The 17,844-nt window shown below is 43.5% G+C and overlaps 1 protein-coding gene across 1 annotated transcript in view; it reads left to right on the top strand.

Moving 5' to 3' along the window:
• fat4 (FAT atypical cadherin 4) overlaps positions 1–17,844 on the top strand; it is a 106,648-nt gene that overhangs the window by 77,127 nt on the left and 11,677 nt on the right. Inside the window, 6 exon segments of the mRNA XM_061787143.1 lie at positions 5,577–5,757; positions 7,904–8,069; positions 8,071–8,155; positions 9,191–13,540; positions 14,910–15,014; positions 15,157–15,464. Of these exon segments, the coding sequence (XP_061643127.1) occupies positions 5,577–5,757; positions 7,904–8,069; positions 8,071–8,155; positions 9,191–13,540; positions 14,910–15,014; positions 15,157–15,464 (5,195 nt within the window).

Below are 17,844 nucleotides of genomic sequence, written 5' to 3'. Positions count from 1 at the left end.
GGCAGATTCCGGCCAAGACTGGATGTGATGCTGGCTCATTCCACTCCTGTCCAGTCATTCCGTTGTGGAATAAGAGGAGGTGATTGCGGTTTTAAAAAGCATCGGAGGATTGTGTTGCTTACTATTACATGGATGGGCAAAGTATGGCTGGCGGGCCACATGCTGCTGTACTCTGTTCTTTAATCCAGCCCACGGGTCATTTACAGTACTTCTCGACACTCCTGCAATAGTTGGTGCTTTAATTTATCTTTTTTCCCCCCCCCACTAAAATGTATGTATTAATTTGTATTTATTATGAACTGCTAGTTTTCAAAGCAGAGTGCTCCATATTGGCATCCGTTTTAGAGCATTTTGACTTTCATGACCCACAGTATATTGTGTTCTGTGAAAATGTAAGCGTTAAACCTAGCAAAGGAAAGAGTAGACTCCTCTTTCGCCAGAAAAAAAATGCTTATAGTCTTTTACATTCTGTAATAATCGGCAGTAAAACATGGGTTGATTTCGCCCAAAACACCGGTTTCTTTTTTTGTAACAAGACGTACAGTGACTTTGACGCTCATATTTTTTGCTCTCGTGACACTTCAAACTATAAAACAACAAAAACAAGAATGAGAAAGGGCTTTTGATGGCAAACACCTCGCCCATCTGTCCGATTCAAAAATGAACAAACGTTTGCCCACCTCTGTACAGTATTATCACATGCTTGATAGTGGGTGAGTAATTTAAGAATCGGAAACGGATCACATACTGTGACTGAGGTGTTGATGTTGATTTATCAGCCATGTTTAGAGTGTAACAATCGTAACGCCCATTAACACCCATTTGCATACGTGCCAAGGTATCGAGTTCCTAGTCGGCTAATTCTGTCGGCCCACGCGATGTAACAAGATCGATGTGAACTATTCGTACGTTGGACAGCAGGCCCGGCGGAGACAGCTGCCAGGGGGTTATGTGATATCGGAGGACTCCGAGGGGCTAAGACGGCACGTCTCGAGGCTTTGGCCAAGCGGCGAGAAGCGATACGGCCGAGAGAGATGTGAGAAATGCTTCCCGTCTGATCCCCGCGCCTGTCGACAACGCGGAGGTCGGTGCGAGGTCAGGGCCGCTCGGAGGGAGCGTTTGAGTGCACTTTTAGGCGGGGGCGAGTTTGCGCGGCGCTTACGGAGGATTAGCCTCAGCAACGTCCCCGTGCTTGCGGTGGACGAGGCATTTGCGGGTCAAAGGTGGCGCAAATGCTTGGCGGAGGAGGCTGACTCTGTGTTCTTCCCAGACCGTAAACAGGTTGTGACATCACGTCCTGTGCCCGAGGGAGTCAAAAGCATTGAGAGTGTACACACACATACACACACAGCTTGTGTGTGTTTCCGATCCAAACGGGGAAACAATGCTAGCTATTTTGAGGCCTGCAGATTTGATATCCATCCATCCATCCATTTTCTACACAGCTGATCCCATTCTAGGTAAAAAGCTTTGTGTTCAACTCAACAGGCCCACATTTCACACTAGGTACATTTGTGAGTTAAATAAGACGACGAGAACATTATTATTTTCAAAAGACAGTAGTTCCTAGGTTATCACGGGACTTACGTTCCAGAACCCCCCGTGGTAGACCAAAATCTGACGAGTGGCTACCATATAGTCATGAATTAATGTAGATATATTTTAAAGCTTTATACCTAATACCAGTCCAAAATATGCATGCGAGGTGTATTTGTCCACTTGGGGGTAAACATCCTCATGTTCTACGCTGTAGTATCTGTGAATTTGAATGCGTGTGGCTTTAAAAGGCGGGGCCTGGCCTGTTGAGTGACCATGTTGGACATGTGCCTTTAAGCGGCGTGCTGTCAGGAGCTGGGTTCGGTTTGACTGCGTGTGAGGATCTAGGCGTGAGTCGTGGCCTACAACAGCTCCTTACGAGTGGTCTCGTTTGGTATTTGTGTCTTTGACTGTTTGCCCCGGCTTCAAGTGCGTTGGCAACTGTGGCTTTCCTTGTGCACATGCGAAGAGGGCATTACAGCAGGCTACCTTCATTTTTCAATGTTTTTTTTTTTTCTTCACTCGAGCGGCAGTGGAGCAAAAAGGCATAAATACTGACCAAACGACAGCTCGTAATGTTTTCCTTTTGTACAGAAGTGGAATCGGTACTCAACTCTTTTTCTCTACAAATATCTGTACTTCTACTAAAGTACAGAGCGTGCGTACTTTTTTAGAAGAAGAATCATCTTTTATTGTCATGAACATGCATGCATGCACACGAAATTTGTTCTCTGCATTTAACCCATCACAGTGAACACATACACATGTTAGTGGAACACACTGGAGCAGGGGGCAGCTGAAGCGCCCGGGGAGCATTTCGGGGTATCAGTGTCTTGCTCAAGGACACCACAGCCGTGAGTCCGGGGGATGTTGGCGGATGGTCCAGTCGGGGTTTTGAACCTAGGTCCCCCACGGTGGCAGGCGATGATCTTAACCATTGGGCCACGGCTGCCCAATGCCACCTTGATACGCAAAAACAATGTAAACTCCGTGCTTCCTCAGTTTCTTGGTAGACGCTGCTGTTGTCTTGATAGCCGCTGAGCCCCTGTGAGCACTAAGCAGCTCATCTTTGATCAACAACAGCCTGACTGCCAAACACACTTTGGCAACCAGTAGCGCTGCTAAAGTGATACCAGACACTGGGATCAATTAAAGAGGATCAGCTCTAATCTGTTGCCAGGACAACCAAATGAATGATTGAACGTAAGACACAAACTAGGCGAATTGACTATTTGGCATAAAGTGCAATTCTATAATAACATCATGGCCGTGCCGAACATTTTTTGTACTACATTTGTCAGCGGATTTCTGTGTTTAAATCTGTAATCATTTTGGTACTACACGTCTTTCCGTAGTCTTATAAATATTTGTGAAGGTGGCAACAAGCCATCACCTAAAAGTCAACATTGTCCATATTTAGTTGGAAACGGAGATCCTGAAGTGGAACTGCAAGGGACGTGACTCATTTTTTTTGGTAACTAGTCAATAAAAGATGTCCCCTATGTTTTCAGGGCTTTTTTGGACAAGCAGCTCACAATGTTTACCGTTACCTTTATTTTCCCCTCTGGGACTCAGCTCTGTATATTCTAATCAGCGGTCCCACTTATGTTCTGAGCAGAAAAGCCAGGTAGATTTAAGGACAAATATCTGTTTATTAAAGCTAGCGGTGTAGTTATGTTTTAAGTAGAGCAAAGTCCAATAATACCCAATAATGTTGCATTTGATTACTCAAATTGCCTTTTAGACCTCAACATCCGCAACCAATAGCATTATTGTTTTTCTTTTGGAGACTTAGTGTAACCAAACTGTTGATTGTTTGGTTGGTTTTCTCATCCATTTTCTGTGACTCCATCGTCAGGTGTATGAAATTGCGCTATACTCTACATATTCAAAAGATGTAATGTACCTTCATTGCCGTAAACAGTGCCCCGGGGCACGAACTCAACCACAAATTGCTACTTGTAGAAAACTTTTGATATCGCTTGAAAATAAAATAAAAGTGACTCTTATGCAGAAATGGCAAGGAACGAGGCGAACTGCGTGGAATAATTAAAGTCGTGTAGCTTCCGTGAACATAAATATGGACACAACATTGTGGAGCGGCCACATAGGCGACCGCCGAGTCTAAAAGAACGCTAAGCATCATCTCCAAGTAACGTATGTTTATTTTAATATAAAACTCTGGTCTTTATACACATTATAATTCATCGGAGAGTCTGTTTATATGCTTCAGTGCTAACAAGTGCCTCAAATGGGTTCATTATTTAATGTCAGTGTGTAAACAATATTCTATAGCCTACGAATTACAGTTAAATCCATTACTTTTCTTGGAGGGACAACTTCATTTGAGGAAATACGGTATGTCTGTTGTGAATATTTTAAATCTCTGCTTTTAGAGAGCTATCCAAGAAAAGCAAGCGAGAGCAAATTTGGGTCGAAAGCAGCTAGTATTCCGTTTATATCCTCAGGAAAATCAGTGAGGGAATCGCTAATGAAGAATTGGCACATAATAAAAACAAATAAAGGGAATGAATGCATGCTTCTTTTGGCCAAATAAGCTTCGCTGAGATTCCTTATATCTCTTTAACTCCAAACCACCAGTACATTTGATTTCAAGGATGTACACACAAAAAGCCAAGCTCAGAATTGCGAATGCTTTGATTCAGTAGTCCTGTAATGGACTCACTGACGTGAATTCCAGAAGATAGCTCTACGTTTTTAGAACTAAATTACTGGAAAACGTGTAACGTTCATAGCCTTTACCTATAAATATATAATGTGCTGGACAAATGTATTACACCAACACCAAAACAAAGTACAAAGTACCTTATTATTTCTTGATTAATATGTCAAATTATACTTATTTACTATTTACTGATTTAGTTGTGGTAATGTAGTAGTCTGACAATACTCAGCTCAAATTTAGTTATAAAATCTAAATTAAGTTCAAGATTGCTCATTCCTGTTCAAAATGGTAAACCGACACTGAAATTGAAAGAGTCAGCATTAAAGCACCTCATGATTCTGGATGGTCTGTTCTTGTTTTCATGACAGGTGGTCATAGGTCATATGGTTGAAGGGGAATTCAGTTAAAAATTGATCATTGCTTGATCAAAATTGTAAAATGTCACTTCACTTGGAAGGGTTTACATTAAAGCACTGTCCTTCTTGTTCAAAATAGTAAAATGACACACATTGAAAGAGTCTTCAGTAAAGGACTTACTGATACCCGATGGTCTCTTTTTTTTTTTTTGACAGGTCGTCAGTAGTTGACGGCAGATTCAGTTTGAAATCCTGTTCAAAATGGTAAAACACCAGTGAAATTGAAAGAGTCCGCATTAAAGCATCCCATAATGCTGGATGGTCTGTTCTCATTTTTACGATAGGTGGTCATTAAGTCATATGGTTGAAGGTGGATAAAGTTTTAAATTGCTCTTCCAATTCAAAATGGTCAAAAGATGACAGCTGACTGAAATTGAAAGTTGTTGTTCAATGTTCATATGAATACTTTATAGTAGAACAAAGTGTGGCACCTGTTAAGTGGTGTTCAAGTCTTAAAGCTAAACTGTTTAAACTATGAATTAGTGTATGGGCACCTTCATAGAGATTCTGCAGGTTTTTGTGTAGTCTTGCTAACTGTATGCAATCTACTTTTTGTACCGCAATGTCTCATTGCATCTGACTATTGCTACTCTCAAAGCTATTTGAAACAGATCTGCTGAGTGTTCCATTTCAGGAAGGATTAGAAAGTTCAAGCAATGCAGACGTCTGAATCTTTTTTTCCCCAAATTGTTTCTGCATTTTTATGTTCAATTTCATCTGCTTTTCATTTAAAATCCATCCTCTCAATACCCAGACGGGCACTGTTTTCGTCACCCTCGCTGGTTTTTCGCCTAAAATAGCCCTTCTCCCGACTCAAATTGCACAGATGACTCACTTCTTAGCACGCACCTTAACATAAGAAACCCCGTGAAAGACATCTGAAAGATTTTTATGATTGAAACTTTTTTTGCTTTTGTTTTTTCTGACTCCATCCTCAGGCTCCCTGTCGCTGAGTGGAACGGGAACGGTCACGGTTCTGGTGGATGACGTCAATGACAACATGCCCGTTTTCCCCTCGTCTGCCTTCCACACAACCATCATGGAGGACGCCCCCACCGGGACCGACGTGCTGCTGGTGAACAGTTCTGATGCAGACGTGGGCCTCAATGGTGTCATAAGGTAGACCTTTTGCATTATTATTTTACCGTTGTGCCTCTATTCAATGCAATTGCTAAACTAGAAAGTTATTAGAAACCAGGAATTCCTGACTACATTAGTGTGCAGTGAGAGATCATCAGGTCAGCCATTCTCAGGGAACATATACAGGTAGATAAACAACCATTCACACTCACATTCACACTAATGGAAATTTAGAGTCTTGGAATGTGGGGGGAAAGCCCGGGGAGAAGATGCAAAGCCGAGCTGGGATTGGAACCCAGAACTTTGAGGCAGACATGCAAACAATTTCATTTCCCCTGGTGCTTGTCCCTCCAAACCAAAGTTTTGTTCGTCTTTAAGAGCCCAACGTGGAGTTTTAGTCACCCCGAAATCCTTGTTTTGGTCTTTCTCAGTTTTTCCACACTCACATCTCTGCGTGGGGAGCTGCTAAGAGGCCCCTCCCCCACTCCCAAACCCCGCCACCGTCCCCCTCAAGCCGGACGTTGACTCAAGTCCGTTCCCTCCTTTCTCTCGGCGAACCCTATTGGGTACGCACTGGGGGGTACCGCAGTGTGCTCCTGTTTCCCAAAACATGATAATGAGGATGTTAATCGTCTATGACAGTACGAGGTGTACCCATCGGGGGTTCTAGGGACCTTTAATGAAGACCAGAGCCGGTTACCGTCAGTTATTAGTTGGGATTCTCACAGCTCATTAAGATGGAGTTAAGGTTTGGGACTTTTAAAGGTCCTTTGAACAGAGCTGAGCTTCCATCTTGCCTTCATACTTTGCTTTAGTTTTTTGGGGGGACAAAAGGGTGGGGGCTGCTTTCTCAAGAAACATTTCAAAGTAGATGACGTTATGTACATTTATGCATGGGTTTATATTTGTGTCTGGGTCTGGTCTGGTCTCTGACTTGCTGATAAGTTTTTTATAAAAGGAAGATGCATTTGCATGTGTGCTATTCAGTAATCAGTCAGCAGTGTTTTAATGACACTTTTATAGGTTTGGGTGTTTATACAGTGGACATCAAAGGCTGTTAGTGACTATTAAATAGACAAAAGAGATGAGGTTGTTTTTTATTTCTAGCTGCAGTTAGACAGTGGGAACGGCAAATCATAAATATAAATAAATCTAGTGTGTGTCAAATTAAGTCATTTTGTGAGCAAAATAATTGAAGCTTTACTAGAACAATCATAATTTTATACATTCACATCTTTTTTTCTTGAACTACATCTACGTTAATGGAGTTTAAAATGGTGCCCTCTACAGACCACATTGAGGCAAGGCCAAAATAGACTCATAAGTGCCACACGCTCAGACACACGCACACACACACACACACACACACACTTTACAGTGTCAGTAACAGATTTAACAGGTCTAATGTACTGTAACATGGGCACAGCTCTCATGAAAATTATGGAGCAAAATTGCCATAGGCTTCAGTTACATTTAAAAATTTAATAAATATAAAACAAAAATGATTTAAAAAAAAGAAGTCAGTTGGGAAGATATCATCCAATTCATATTTTATTTAACTACTTGTATTTATATATTTATTTTTATATTTGTGTATTTTAATTATTTGTTTGAATTAATTTTTGCTTATTTGTTTGAATTAATTTATTTATAATTTATTTAGATATGTAAATGTAGTTATTTTAATGCATTTATTTAAGCAATTCATTGATTCATAATTAATTTCGTTCATTCATTTTCTAATTTAATTTACTGATGTTTTAATTAATTAATATTTAATGGATTCATTCATTTATTTATGCATTTATTTTTACCAACTAACCAGACATACCACAATATTCATGTGACAATGTTTCTAGATGGGCCGTGGACACCAAGTGAAAAAAAAGGGAAATAATAAATGCAGATGCAAACCAAAAAAATGCTTACTGGACATCAGATGACTGTTAATTTGAAAATAATTTTATTTTAGAAGGCATGCGACTAAAAGATGCAGCACTAAAAGGGACACAAACCCCAGTATGTTATACGTGTACCTGTATGTAGAGACGTGTGGACCTCTATCAGTAATCAAAGTTCTTGCATTTTACACACTTTAAATTCATTATCTGTTATCACGTTCCTCAGTTTGTGCTCAATGTAAAGTCCTCCTCTCAACTCCTTTTTGCCCACACCTTCCAAACAGCTACAGTTTGACCGGAGGACACGGACAGTTCTCGATCAACCCGGCGACCGGACAGATTATCACCAGCTCCCTGCTGGACCGAGAAGAGCGAGCCAATTACCAGCTGCTGGTGGTTGCAACAGATGGAGGGCAGCCGCAGGGCCTGTCCAGCTCGGCCACCGTGTCCGGTGACGGTGGCCGACATCAACGACAACCCGCCGCGCTTCCACCACCACCCTTATGTTACTCACATACCCGCCTCCACTGCAGCAGGTAAACTTAAATCTTTTGGGTGCAGAGACCCATCCATCCATTGTTTTATCCTCACAAGTGTCGCGGCCGTGCTGAAGCCTATCCCAGTTATCTTCGGGCGAGAGGCGGGGTACACCCCGAACTGGTCGCCAGCCAATCGCAGGGCACATATAAACAAACAACCATTCGCGCACGCATTCACACCTATGAGCAATTTAGAGGAATCAACCTACCACGCATGTTTTTGGGATGTGGGAGGAAACCGGAGTGCCCGGAGAAAACCCACGCAGTCATGGGAAGAAGATGCAAAATCCACACAGGCGGGGCCGGGATTTGAACCCCGGTCCTCAGAACGGTGAGGCAGATATGCTAACCAGTTGGTCACCGTGCCTCCGGGTGCAGAGACTTTCAAGAAAGAACAAAAAGAGTTAAAAACAGGTCATTTTTATGTGAATAGTCATTTTTTCAAGAAAAAAAAATGTTCGGGTAAAATGTTGCATCTTATGCGAATAAAGTGGTAATTTTCCATTATAAAATCACAATATGACATTAATGTCAAAAGTTTCACAAGGGAAAAAAAGTAATCAACATACATTTTACGACAATCATTTATTGGGATAGGCTCAAGTTCCCCATGACCCCTGAACAAGACAAGCAGTGTAGATGATGGATAATTAATAGATGGATGCATCAATTGATGAATGGACATAAATATAAAAAGTACAGTGAGGTAGTAAGAAATAAAGTGTGCAGTCGTGCAGTAATAAGGGTCAACCACAGAAGTGTGCGAGTGATTCAGTAATAATGGCTCTATCGAGACTGCAAAATGAGGGCAAGGTATCAATGATACAACGAGGAATGGAGTAACCATGATAAAACAGTGTCACTATGAACCTATCATTCAACTGTTTAAAGAGTTAATGCCAAGGGGAAACACTTTGGGACTATGGTCCAGAGCCAATGGATTGAAATTCCTAATAACCACAAATGTAACAATTCTGGGAAATGTAAATGAATTCATTGGTTACTATCTTGATTTTCCATCTGTGTCTCCAGGGTCCCTGGTCTTTGCCGTTACCGTCACCGACGAAGACTCTGGATCCAACGCCCAGCTGCACTACTCCCTGTTGGGACGCAACTCGGACAAATTCAAGATCGACCCTGTCCGAGGTGCCATCACTGCCAACGAGAAGCTGACGGGGACTTCGGAGGTTACCCTCACAGTTCGGGTCAAAGACGGCGGAGCCAACCCCAAAACTGACACGAGCACCGTGACAGTACGTTTTGTCAACGGAGGCAACTTCCCTGTCATCAAGCTGAAGGAGCATGCCTTCACCTTCCCCGAGAGCCAGCCAACGAACCACCTTGTCACCACCGTGACAGGGTCTTCCAGGAGGGGCGGGCCTCTGTCGTACTACATCGCCAGTGGCAACCTGGACAATGCCTTTCACATTGACCAGCTTTCCGGCGACTTAATCATCAGGCATCCATTGGATTATGAACACATTCAGAAATACGTTCTTTGGATTGAGGCCAGAGATCAAGGCTTTCCGCCGTATTCCTCATATGAAAATGTGGACATCACTGTGTTGGATGTTAACGACAATCACCCAGTGTTTGACAAGGACCCCTTCCATGCTGAGATACTGGAGAATCTGTCACCTCAGCGGGTGCTAATGGTCTCTGCCGTTGATCTAGATAATGGACCGAACGGGCAGCTGGAATATGCCATCATTGACGGAAACAAGGAGAACAGCTTCAGCATCAGTCGAGCCACCGGTGAGATACGAACCACCAGGCCGCTTGACCGCGAGAAGATGGCCCAGTACACATTGAAAGTCAAAGCCACGGACCGAGGGCTGCCGCCTATAAACTCTGCTGTCAAAGTACAAATCAGTGTGCTGGATGTAAATGACAACGCCCCCCGGTTTTCTAAGATCTTTAGCGCTACTGTGGCTGAGAATGCGCCTGTAGGTTACACGGTCACCAGAGTTACCACCACAGATGAGGATGCTGGTGCTAACGCCATCAGTCGCTACTCAATTACAGACACCAGCCTTCCATTTAGTATTAATTCAAACACAGGGGACATAACAATTAGTAGGCCACTCAACAGGGAGGATACAGACCATTACTTTGTCAAAGTGTCTGCCCACGACTCTGGCTGGACAGTTAGCACAGATGTCACCATATTCATCACAGATATCAACGACAACGCCCCCAGATTTAGTCGTCCGTCGTACTACATTGACTACCCTGAACTGACTGAGGTGGGTTCTTTGGTGACACAGGTATCAGCCACTGATCCGGATGAGGGTTTCAATGGCAAAATATTTTATTTTATTCGGTCCCAGTCGGAGTATTTCAGAATTAACGCCAGCTCTGGAGAGATATTTGTGAAGCAGCAGTTGAGATATCGTAATTCAACAGGCGCCAGCAGCTTGAACATTAATCGTCACAGTTTCATTGTCACAGCCTCAGATCGTGGGCTCAAGCCTTTGATGAGTGAGACGACAGTCATTGTGAACATAGTCGACAGTAACGATAATCCTCCCGAGTTCGATTCACTAAGCTACTTTACTCCTGTCACGAAGAGTGTCAAAGTTGGTACCAGACTAATAAGGATCGTAGCTCACGACAAAAAAGACTTTGGCCTCAACTCTGAAGTTGAGTACTTGATTACAGGAGGTAATAGCTCTCGTAAATTCAAATTAGATAAAATGAGTGGGTGGGTCACTGTCGCGTCGCCCCTCACATCTGACATAAATAAGCTTTTCCTCATGGACGTCACTGCCAGCGACAGAGGAAATCCGCCTTTGTCTGCACAGACAGCGGTGCGAATCGCCGTCACGGAGGAAAACCACCACACACCTGAGTTCTCACAAAGCCAAATCTCAGCTACAGTGCCTGAAAGCCTTGTTGTGGGAACAGCAATAAGGACCCTGTCAGCCAGAGACAAAGATAAAGAAATGAATGGCCTTGTCAAGTATAATATTACATCAGGCAATGGCAAGGGGTTGTTTGCACTAAATAGTAAAACAGGGGTGTTATCCCTAGCGGAGCCTCTAGATTTTGAAGAAAATCAACAACACGAGCTGAAGGTTTCAGCCACAGATGGTGGATGGATTGCAAAGTCCAGCTTTGTCACAGTCACAATTCATGTCACAGATGTGAATGACAACCCTCCAGTGTTTGATCCAGATGAGTTCTACCCTATTGTACAGGAGAATGTTCCAAGTGGCACCACAGTGGTGAAAATGAATGCAGTCGACCTCGATTCAGGAGCAAACGCAGTCATGGCCTATGTAATACAATCATCAGACAGTGACCTCTTTGTTATTGATCCCAACACGGGCACCATCACCACTCAGGGATTTTTGGATTACGAGGCTAAGCAGGTCTACCATTTGACAGTGAAGGCATTCGACGTCCCAGACGAGGAGCGCTGCAGCTTCGCCAATGTCAACATTCAGCTAAAGGGAGCCAATGAATATGTACCCCGCTTTGTCTCTAAAGAGTACTACTTTGAAATCTCTGAAGCTGCTCCAAAAGGCAGTGTGGTTGGGGAAGTTTTTGCAAGTGATCGTGACCAAGGTGATGATGGAGTGGTCTACTACCTCATTTTTGGGAAAAGCAGGAGGAAAGGCTTTGGCATCAACAAGAGAACCGGAAAGATTTATGTCACAGGTGCACTGGATCGCGAGAAAGAGGAAAAGATTTCACTTAGAGTGTTGGCCAAAAATGCTGGGCCTATCCGTGGAGCAGATATTGATGAGGTTTTTGTGAACATCACAATACTCGATGCCAATGATCCTCCTGTATTTTCTCAAGAGTTGTATGATGTGCAAATTAGTGAAGGTCTCTCACCTGGTGGTCTGGTTACATTTGTGAGTGCCGAGGACTCAGACTCTGTCCCAAGCTGGAGCCGATTTTCCTACTCCATTGCACCAGACTTTGATAAAAAGGTTTTCACAATTAATCCCAAAACTGGCCAAGTGTCTGTTGCGGCAGAGCTAGACAGAGAAACAACACCTGTATATAATTTAACCATTCTCGCTGTGGATACTGGCACACCTCCTTCTACTGGAAGCGCCACGCTGATTGTGAACCTGGAAGATATCAATGATAATGGTCCAAGTTTGACAACCGCGTACGCTGAAGCGATGGAGAACCAGAAATCTGGCACTGCGGTCACTACGTTAACAGCTTCTGACCCAGACTTACCACCCAATCAAGGACCTTACATATACAGCCTTCTCAGTTCTGGCTCTGCCAACAGCTATTTCAATCTAAGTCCAGCTGGAAAGCTAACCACAAGTCGAGAGATTGACAGAGAACAGATTAGTGACTTCTATCTCGCCATCGTGATCAAGGACTCTGGTGTACCTCAAATGTCCTCCACAGGAACCATACACATCAAAATAAATGATCAAAATGACAACCCTTCGGACCCGAGGTCAATGGAAATCTTTGTTCACTACTTTGGAAACATATTTCCTGGAGGTTCTTTGGGAGATGTAAAACCCCAAGACCCTGACATTCAAGACAGGTTCCACTGCTCCCTCATTCCACCTTCCTCCGCGCTGTTTAATATTCCTACTGGAACATGCAAACTAAACTCAAAAGCACGTTCGACAGATGGAAACTTTGAATTAACCATCCGAAGCAGTGATGGTGTCCACGGTCCTGTCAGCAACACAGCCCGAGTCCTTTTCATGGGCTTTACAAATGCCACGGTAGATAACAGCATTCTAATCCGACTCCAGTCTCACGGAGTCAGAAACTTCCTCACCGACCACTACCTCAGCTTCTTACGCATTGCCAACTCTCAGCTAGCAGGACTAGGCACCGGGGTCTTGCTTTATGGTGTATTTGAGCTCAACAACCAGACTTTCATAATGGCAGCTATCAAACGAGGCCATGGACAATATGTGAACCCCAGTGGTGTGGCCACATTCTTTCAGAGTATCAAAGACATTTTGAATAGACAGAGTGGTGTGCAAATAGATGCAGTGGACCATGATCCATGCACGCGTAACCCGTGCCAGAATGGCGGCAGCTGCAAGAGGCGTCTCACTGTTGGGCCTGATATGAAGACAGAGGAAAGCGTCCCAGTGATCCTCGTATCCAACCACCCCCTGCAGCCTTACGCCTGCAGCTGCAGGCCGGGATACACCGGAGCTGTCTGTGAGACCGACGTCGACGAGTGCCAGCCTTCGCCTTGTCACAATGGCGGCACCTGCCACAATCTGGTGGGGGGTTTCTCCTGCACCTGTCCTGAAGGTTTCACCGGCATGGCCTGTGAGAGGGACGTCAACGAATGCCGTTCCAATCCCTGCAAGAATGGGGCACTTTGCCAGAACTTCCCCGGCGGCTTCAACTGCCTCTGCAAATCCGGATTTGCAGGTACTACACATACACACACGCGTACGTGCACGTACACAGCAGTCACATTGTCTGACCACGCCATCACTGAGACTGGTAAAAGGACAGCCGGGACACGTACAATAAATTACCAGCCGACAGCTCACAGTCCAAAGACAATATTTGCTTTTGAGTCTGAAGTGTCGCAGTCATAGTTGCCAGAAACACTTTTAGATTACTCGTTGGGGGTGGGGGTATCAACTGAATATCAGGCAGCCATGTTTGCTTTAATAAAATGGATGCTGTGAAGCTGACCCTGCTCCAGAGCGGAGGCTTTGAGTCTGTATCACATTGCATCATGTGCCTACACAGAGCTGACCACACACACAGACGCAATTATTCTACTGTAATCCAACTAACTATGTACTGTTGGATCTACTAATCACGGATCCAGGCACTTGACAAATTGGCAGCTTTATAAAAGATCCAATCAGGCCTTTATGTTGGGAAATTAATGACCACTCAGACTTGTTAGCCTCGATAAAAAGGGGAGTTGATTTTAATTGGAGCTACTTAGGACACTCATTTTGATAGGTGCTCATTGTCCAGTCGCCACATCTGAAAGACATTTTCAAAGCAAGGCAATTTTCCCCCCAGTCTAGTCATTACTGTCCATTTTTATTATGACAATAAAAAATGAGCACGTCTTTAGGTTTCATCAAGATAAATGACCCTTCTGGGGAAATGCACCTATTGACTTACAGTAGTTTGCATGCCCGCGCCGTGAACTTTCGTTTTCCTGTTTTCCCGGGCTGGTTTTTGGCAGCTGAGTCGCTCTCCATTAAATTTTTTGTCAGGATTTATCGCCGTAAGCGTACTCACAACACTTTATCGACTGCCGTCTGCCTTGCACCATTCCTGCATGTGCCTTGTCCATTGCAATGATTATAAATGTCTCATGTCTTGAGTCCCATGTTTTTATCAGTGTCAAAAGTCCTCATATTTTGATGTACATTACACTGCCCGGGCCCGGTTCATTTCAGCAACTCATGTTCATTTTAGAAGTTTGTCTTTCAGCACTACAGCAAATTATTCAAGAGTAATTTTAGCTAGCATTGGGCCGATTTTGCCAATTACGTAGACATTTCTTCCTATGAATATTTCAAGATGCTTTGGACCAAATTGTACCTAAAATCTTGATTTTTAAAGGCAAAAATACACAAAAGAAGATAGGATTTCACTTTTCTGTCACGTACTGTATATAAAGGGAATTTAAGAAATCCAAGATGAATTGGTTGACTCCAAATCAGGCGATGAAAGCTTTGTGCAACTCGGCATGTGGGGAATGTGTTCGCCCTCGTTGTTTTCCACCACTCCATCCATGTTAATGTGTGTTGTCTTGTGAACCCAGGCAAAACATGTGATTCCATCATCAATCACTGTGAGTGTAATCCATGTTTTAATGGCGGCTCCTGTCAGAACCGGGTGGATGGATATTACTGTCATTGCCCATTCGGTGAGTAACACTGTAGGCAACTTGCAAGCGTAATAGCAAGCCCATTCCATTCATTTCATTTTTCATAGATCAAAGATTCTGTTTTGACAACAAAATTTCAAGTCATTCGTCATTTTCTTATATGGTCTGTTTTTGTCCGCAGGGGTTTTTGGTAAACACTGCGAATTGAACAGCTATGGCTTCGAGGAGCTCTCCTACATGGAGTTCCCATCGCTGGATCCCAACAACAACTACATTTACATGAAGTTTGCCACCCTGAAAAACAACGCGTTGCTCATGTACAACCACGATAACCAGACTGGAGACAAGGCAGAGTTCCTGGCCCTGGAGATCTTCGAGGGACAGATGCGCTTCTCCTTCAACTTGGGAAGCGGAACATACAAACTGATGACCATGATAAAAGTGTCCGACGGGCAGTTCCACACAGTCATTGCCAGGCGGGCTGGGATGGTAAGAGTGGCCACATTTACGAGACATATTTGAGGTTTAAAGCAACAGCTTAATTGCGTAACAGGAAGAGGAATGCAGAATAAAACACAGTTTATGTCCTGAGGTTTCCTGGCTAAACAGCAGCCAGCTTGTTGTTTGCACCATCAGATAATTACAGCCTTGACCACTGGTAGCTCAGTTTACAGCATCCACGGTTTGTAATTATGATTCTATTGCTCGTTTGTGATTTACCATACAAGGATCTAAAATGGCCTAAAAGATTGAAATTGTGTCTCTTGAATGAGAGGCTTCACCCTGCCAGACATGTAGCGGCAAGGAAACAGGGAGAAGAATCCATCCAAGCCCTGTCAAAGCTTTTATAAAATAGGCATCCCGCTGGACTACAAATCTCTCACACAGAGCATTGGGAGTTTCACAGGGGGACCCGGTAGAACAGTTAATTTATTTTGTAGGTGGTGCGGAGTGATAGCTTGTAAAGTAATATAGGGACGGAAAGAATGGGATCCTTCAGTAGTCAGATTAAAAGTGACAGGTATATGGCAGCGAGCCAGTCCCCGATTAGCATGAGAAGCTAACGCACCGCTCTATATCGTGATTTTGGGCTCCCGCTTCACAAACAGCTTCGAATGCACGACACAACACTCTTACAAAAAATCTGGGAGTCCTTTCAAGGAAGTAACAACCTTTCAAAATAAAACAATAAACAGTGGTTAAACATAGCCTCCGCTCAGTCATTCACATTCACATGACTACGGTACGGGTGATCATTTCCAACTATCTGTCCAACTATGCTATGACCCCCAAACATTCGCTGGACGAAAGAACTTGGACGCCACCGAAGTCTTTTCTTCTTAAAATATATGTCTGCTTCTTTCACCGTGACTGCGCGCGGACATTTTAACACCACCATTGTCCTTTCAGAAGTACAGGGTACAATCCTTGGTTAATTAGTTTGTGTAGTGCCATTGCCGATGAAGGAACGGAACTCTGTTGTAAACCAAGGAACCCTTGTAGTTAAACCAGTGATGCTGGCTGAAATTAGGTCTTATGAGGTTTCCTGACATCTTGCCAGATGTGATTACGAGATGCAAACTCCAGAAATTTTTGATTTCTTATCACAAATGCAGGTGCAATCAACGACCTTATTTTGAGACGCAACAAAACAAACTGGTCCAAAACTCAGGCAACTTCTGAATGAACACCACTAAAAATGGTCCAATAAATCAGTATTAACAAAAAAACCCTGAGTGAGCAAGTCGCTTAAAAATAGAGTTTGACAAATGAGCCCCCGGTGTGGTTGATTAAGACCAACAGCTCAGTACCGACCTCTTGATTGGTTGCACTATTAGATCCAGGTTAAAATAAATAAGAACCAGCACGTACTGTACCTCCACCACAATAGAGACTAGTTCCACGGGTTCTTCCGTAAACAATGGCGCGGACTGGTGCGCTCCTCATTTTCTCTCAGCCACACACAAAATCACTGCAGACGAACTTTCAAAGGCTTTGCTGAAAGAGAAAAAACAAATCTCCCAGACCACAGCAAGACACTGAATAGTGAGCAGCGTTTCTAAGGCTTTACACAGCCTTTGATTGCTCAAAGTTCATAAAATGTACATTTTTTTATCGCATTTCAAAAGAGTCATGTTATTGTATGTGCGCCTCGTGTTGCGTGGAGAGAAATGCGTTAGGGCTGTGGATGATTTGTGTTCTGAGATCCCAGACCGTGTGGCCCGTGTTTACTCAGCATGGTCACCTCAATTTTTCGGCAGTTTCTGCATTTTCACACAATTTTGGGGGCTCACTTTTTTGTAGCAATCATCAAGTAATTTACTCACCAAAGCACCGAGCCATGACCGTGACAGTTTGACGGCCGAAGAAAGGTTTACTGTAATATAGACCATTTGAACGGCATTCTCCTGCATGTTTTTGCTGGGGAATCAATTAACACCTCTATAAACCATCGGTCCATCATAGGCGGTCCCAGAATGTGATTATTTTGCTTATAATTAAAGCAGTTTATCTATTTATGGTCAGTACGGTAGTAAATAGAAAATACAGTGTGCATTGTAGCTAATCAAATTTCTGGGCAGCTTTGCAAGTGGAGCGAGAGGGGTTGTGTGAGCCAGTGGTGTGGATGAAAGTTCAGGATAAACCGAAGATGGTTTGCTTTCAAACAAGAAAACTGAATTTGGGAAGACTTTGGGACTAGATGACAATCCCACAGATGGATTTTAATGTTTTTGAGTGTATAATGTTTTGTTTGATGTGCGTAACAGAATGCCACAAATCAGGGCTCGCTACGTACCTTGGTTCAGTTCACATATCGAGTAATAGTAATAGTAATTGCTTTGGCTCCGCTATCAAATACTTCAAACAA

Source organism: Phyllopteryx taeniolatus, chromosome 10 (genome assembly GCF_024500385.1).
Source record: "Phyllopteryx taeniolatus isolate TA_2022b chromosome 10, UOR_Ptae_1.2, whole genome shotgun sequence".
Lineage (NCBI taxonomy): Eukaryota > Metazoa > Chordata > Actinopteri > Syngnathiformes > Syngnathidae > Phyllopteryx > Phyllopteryx taeniolatus.
This window is presented reverse-complemented; position numbering and strand designations above follow the sequence as displayed.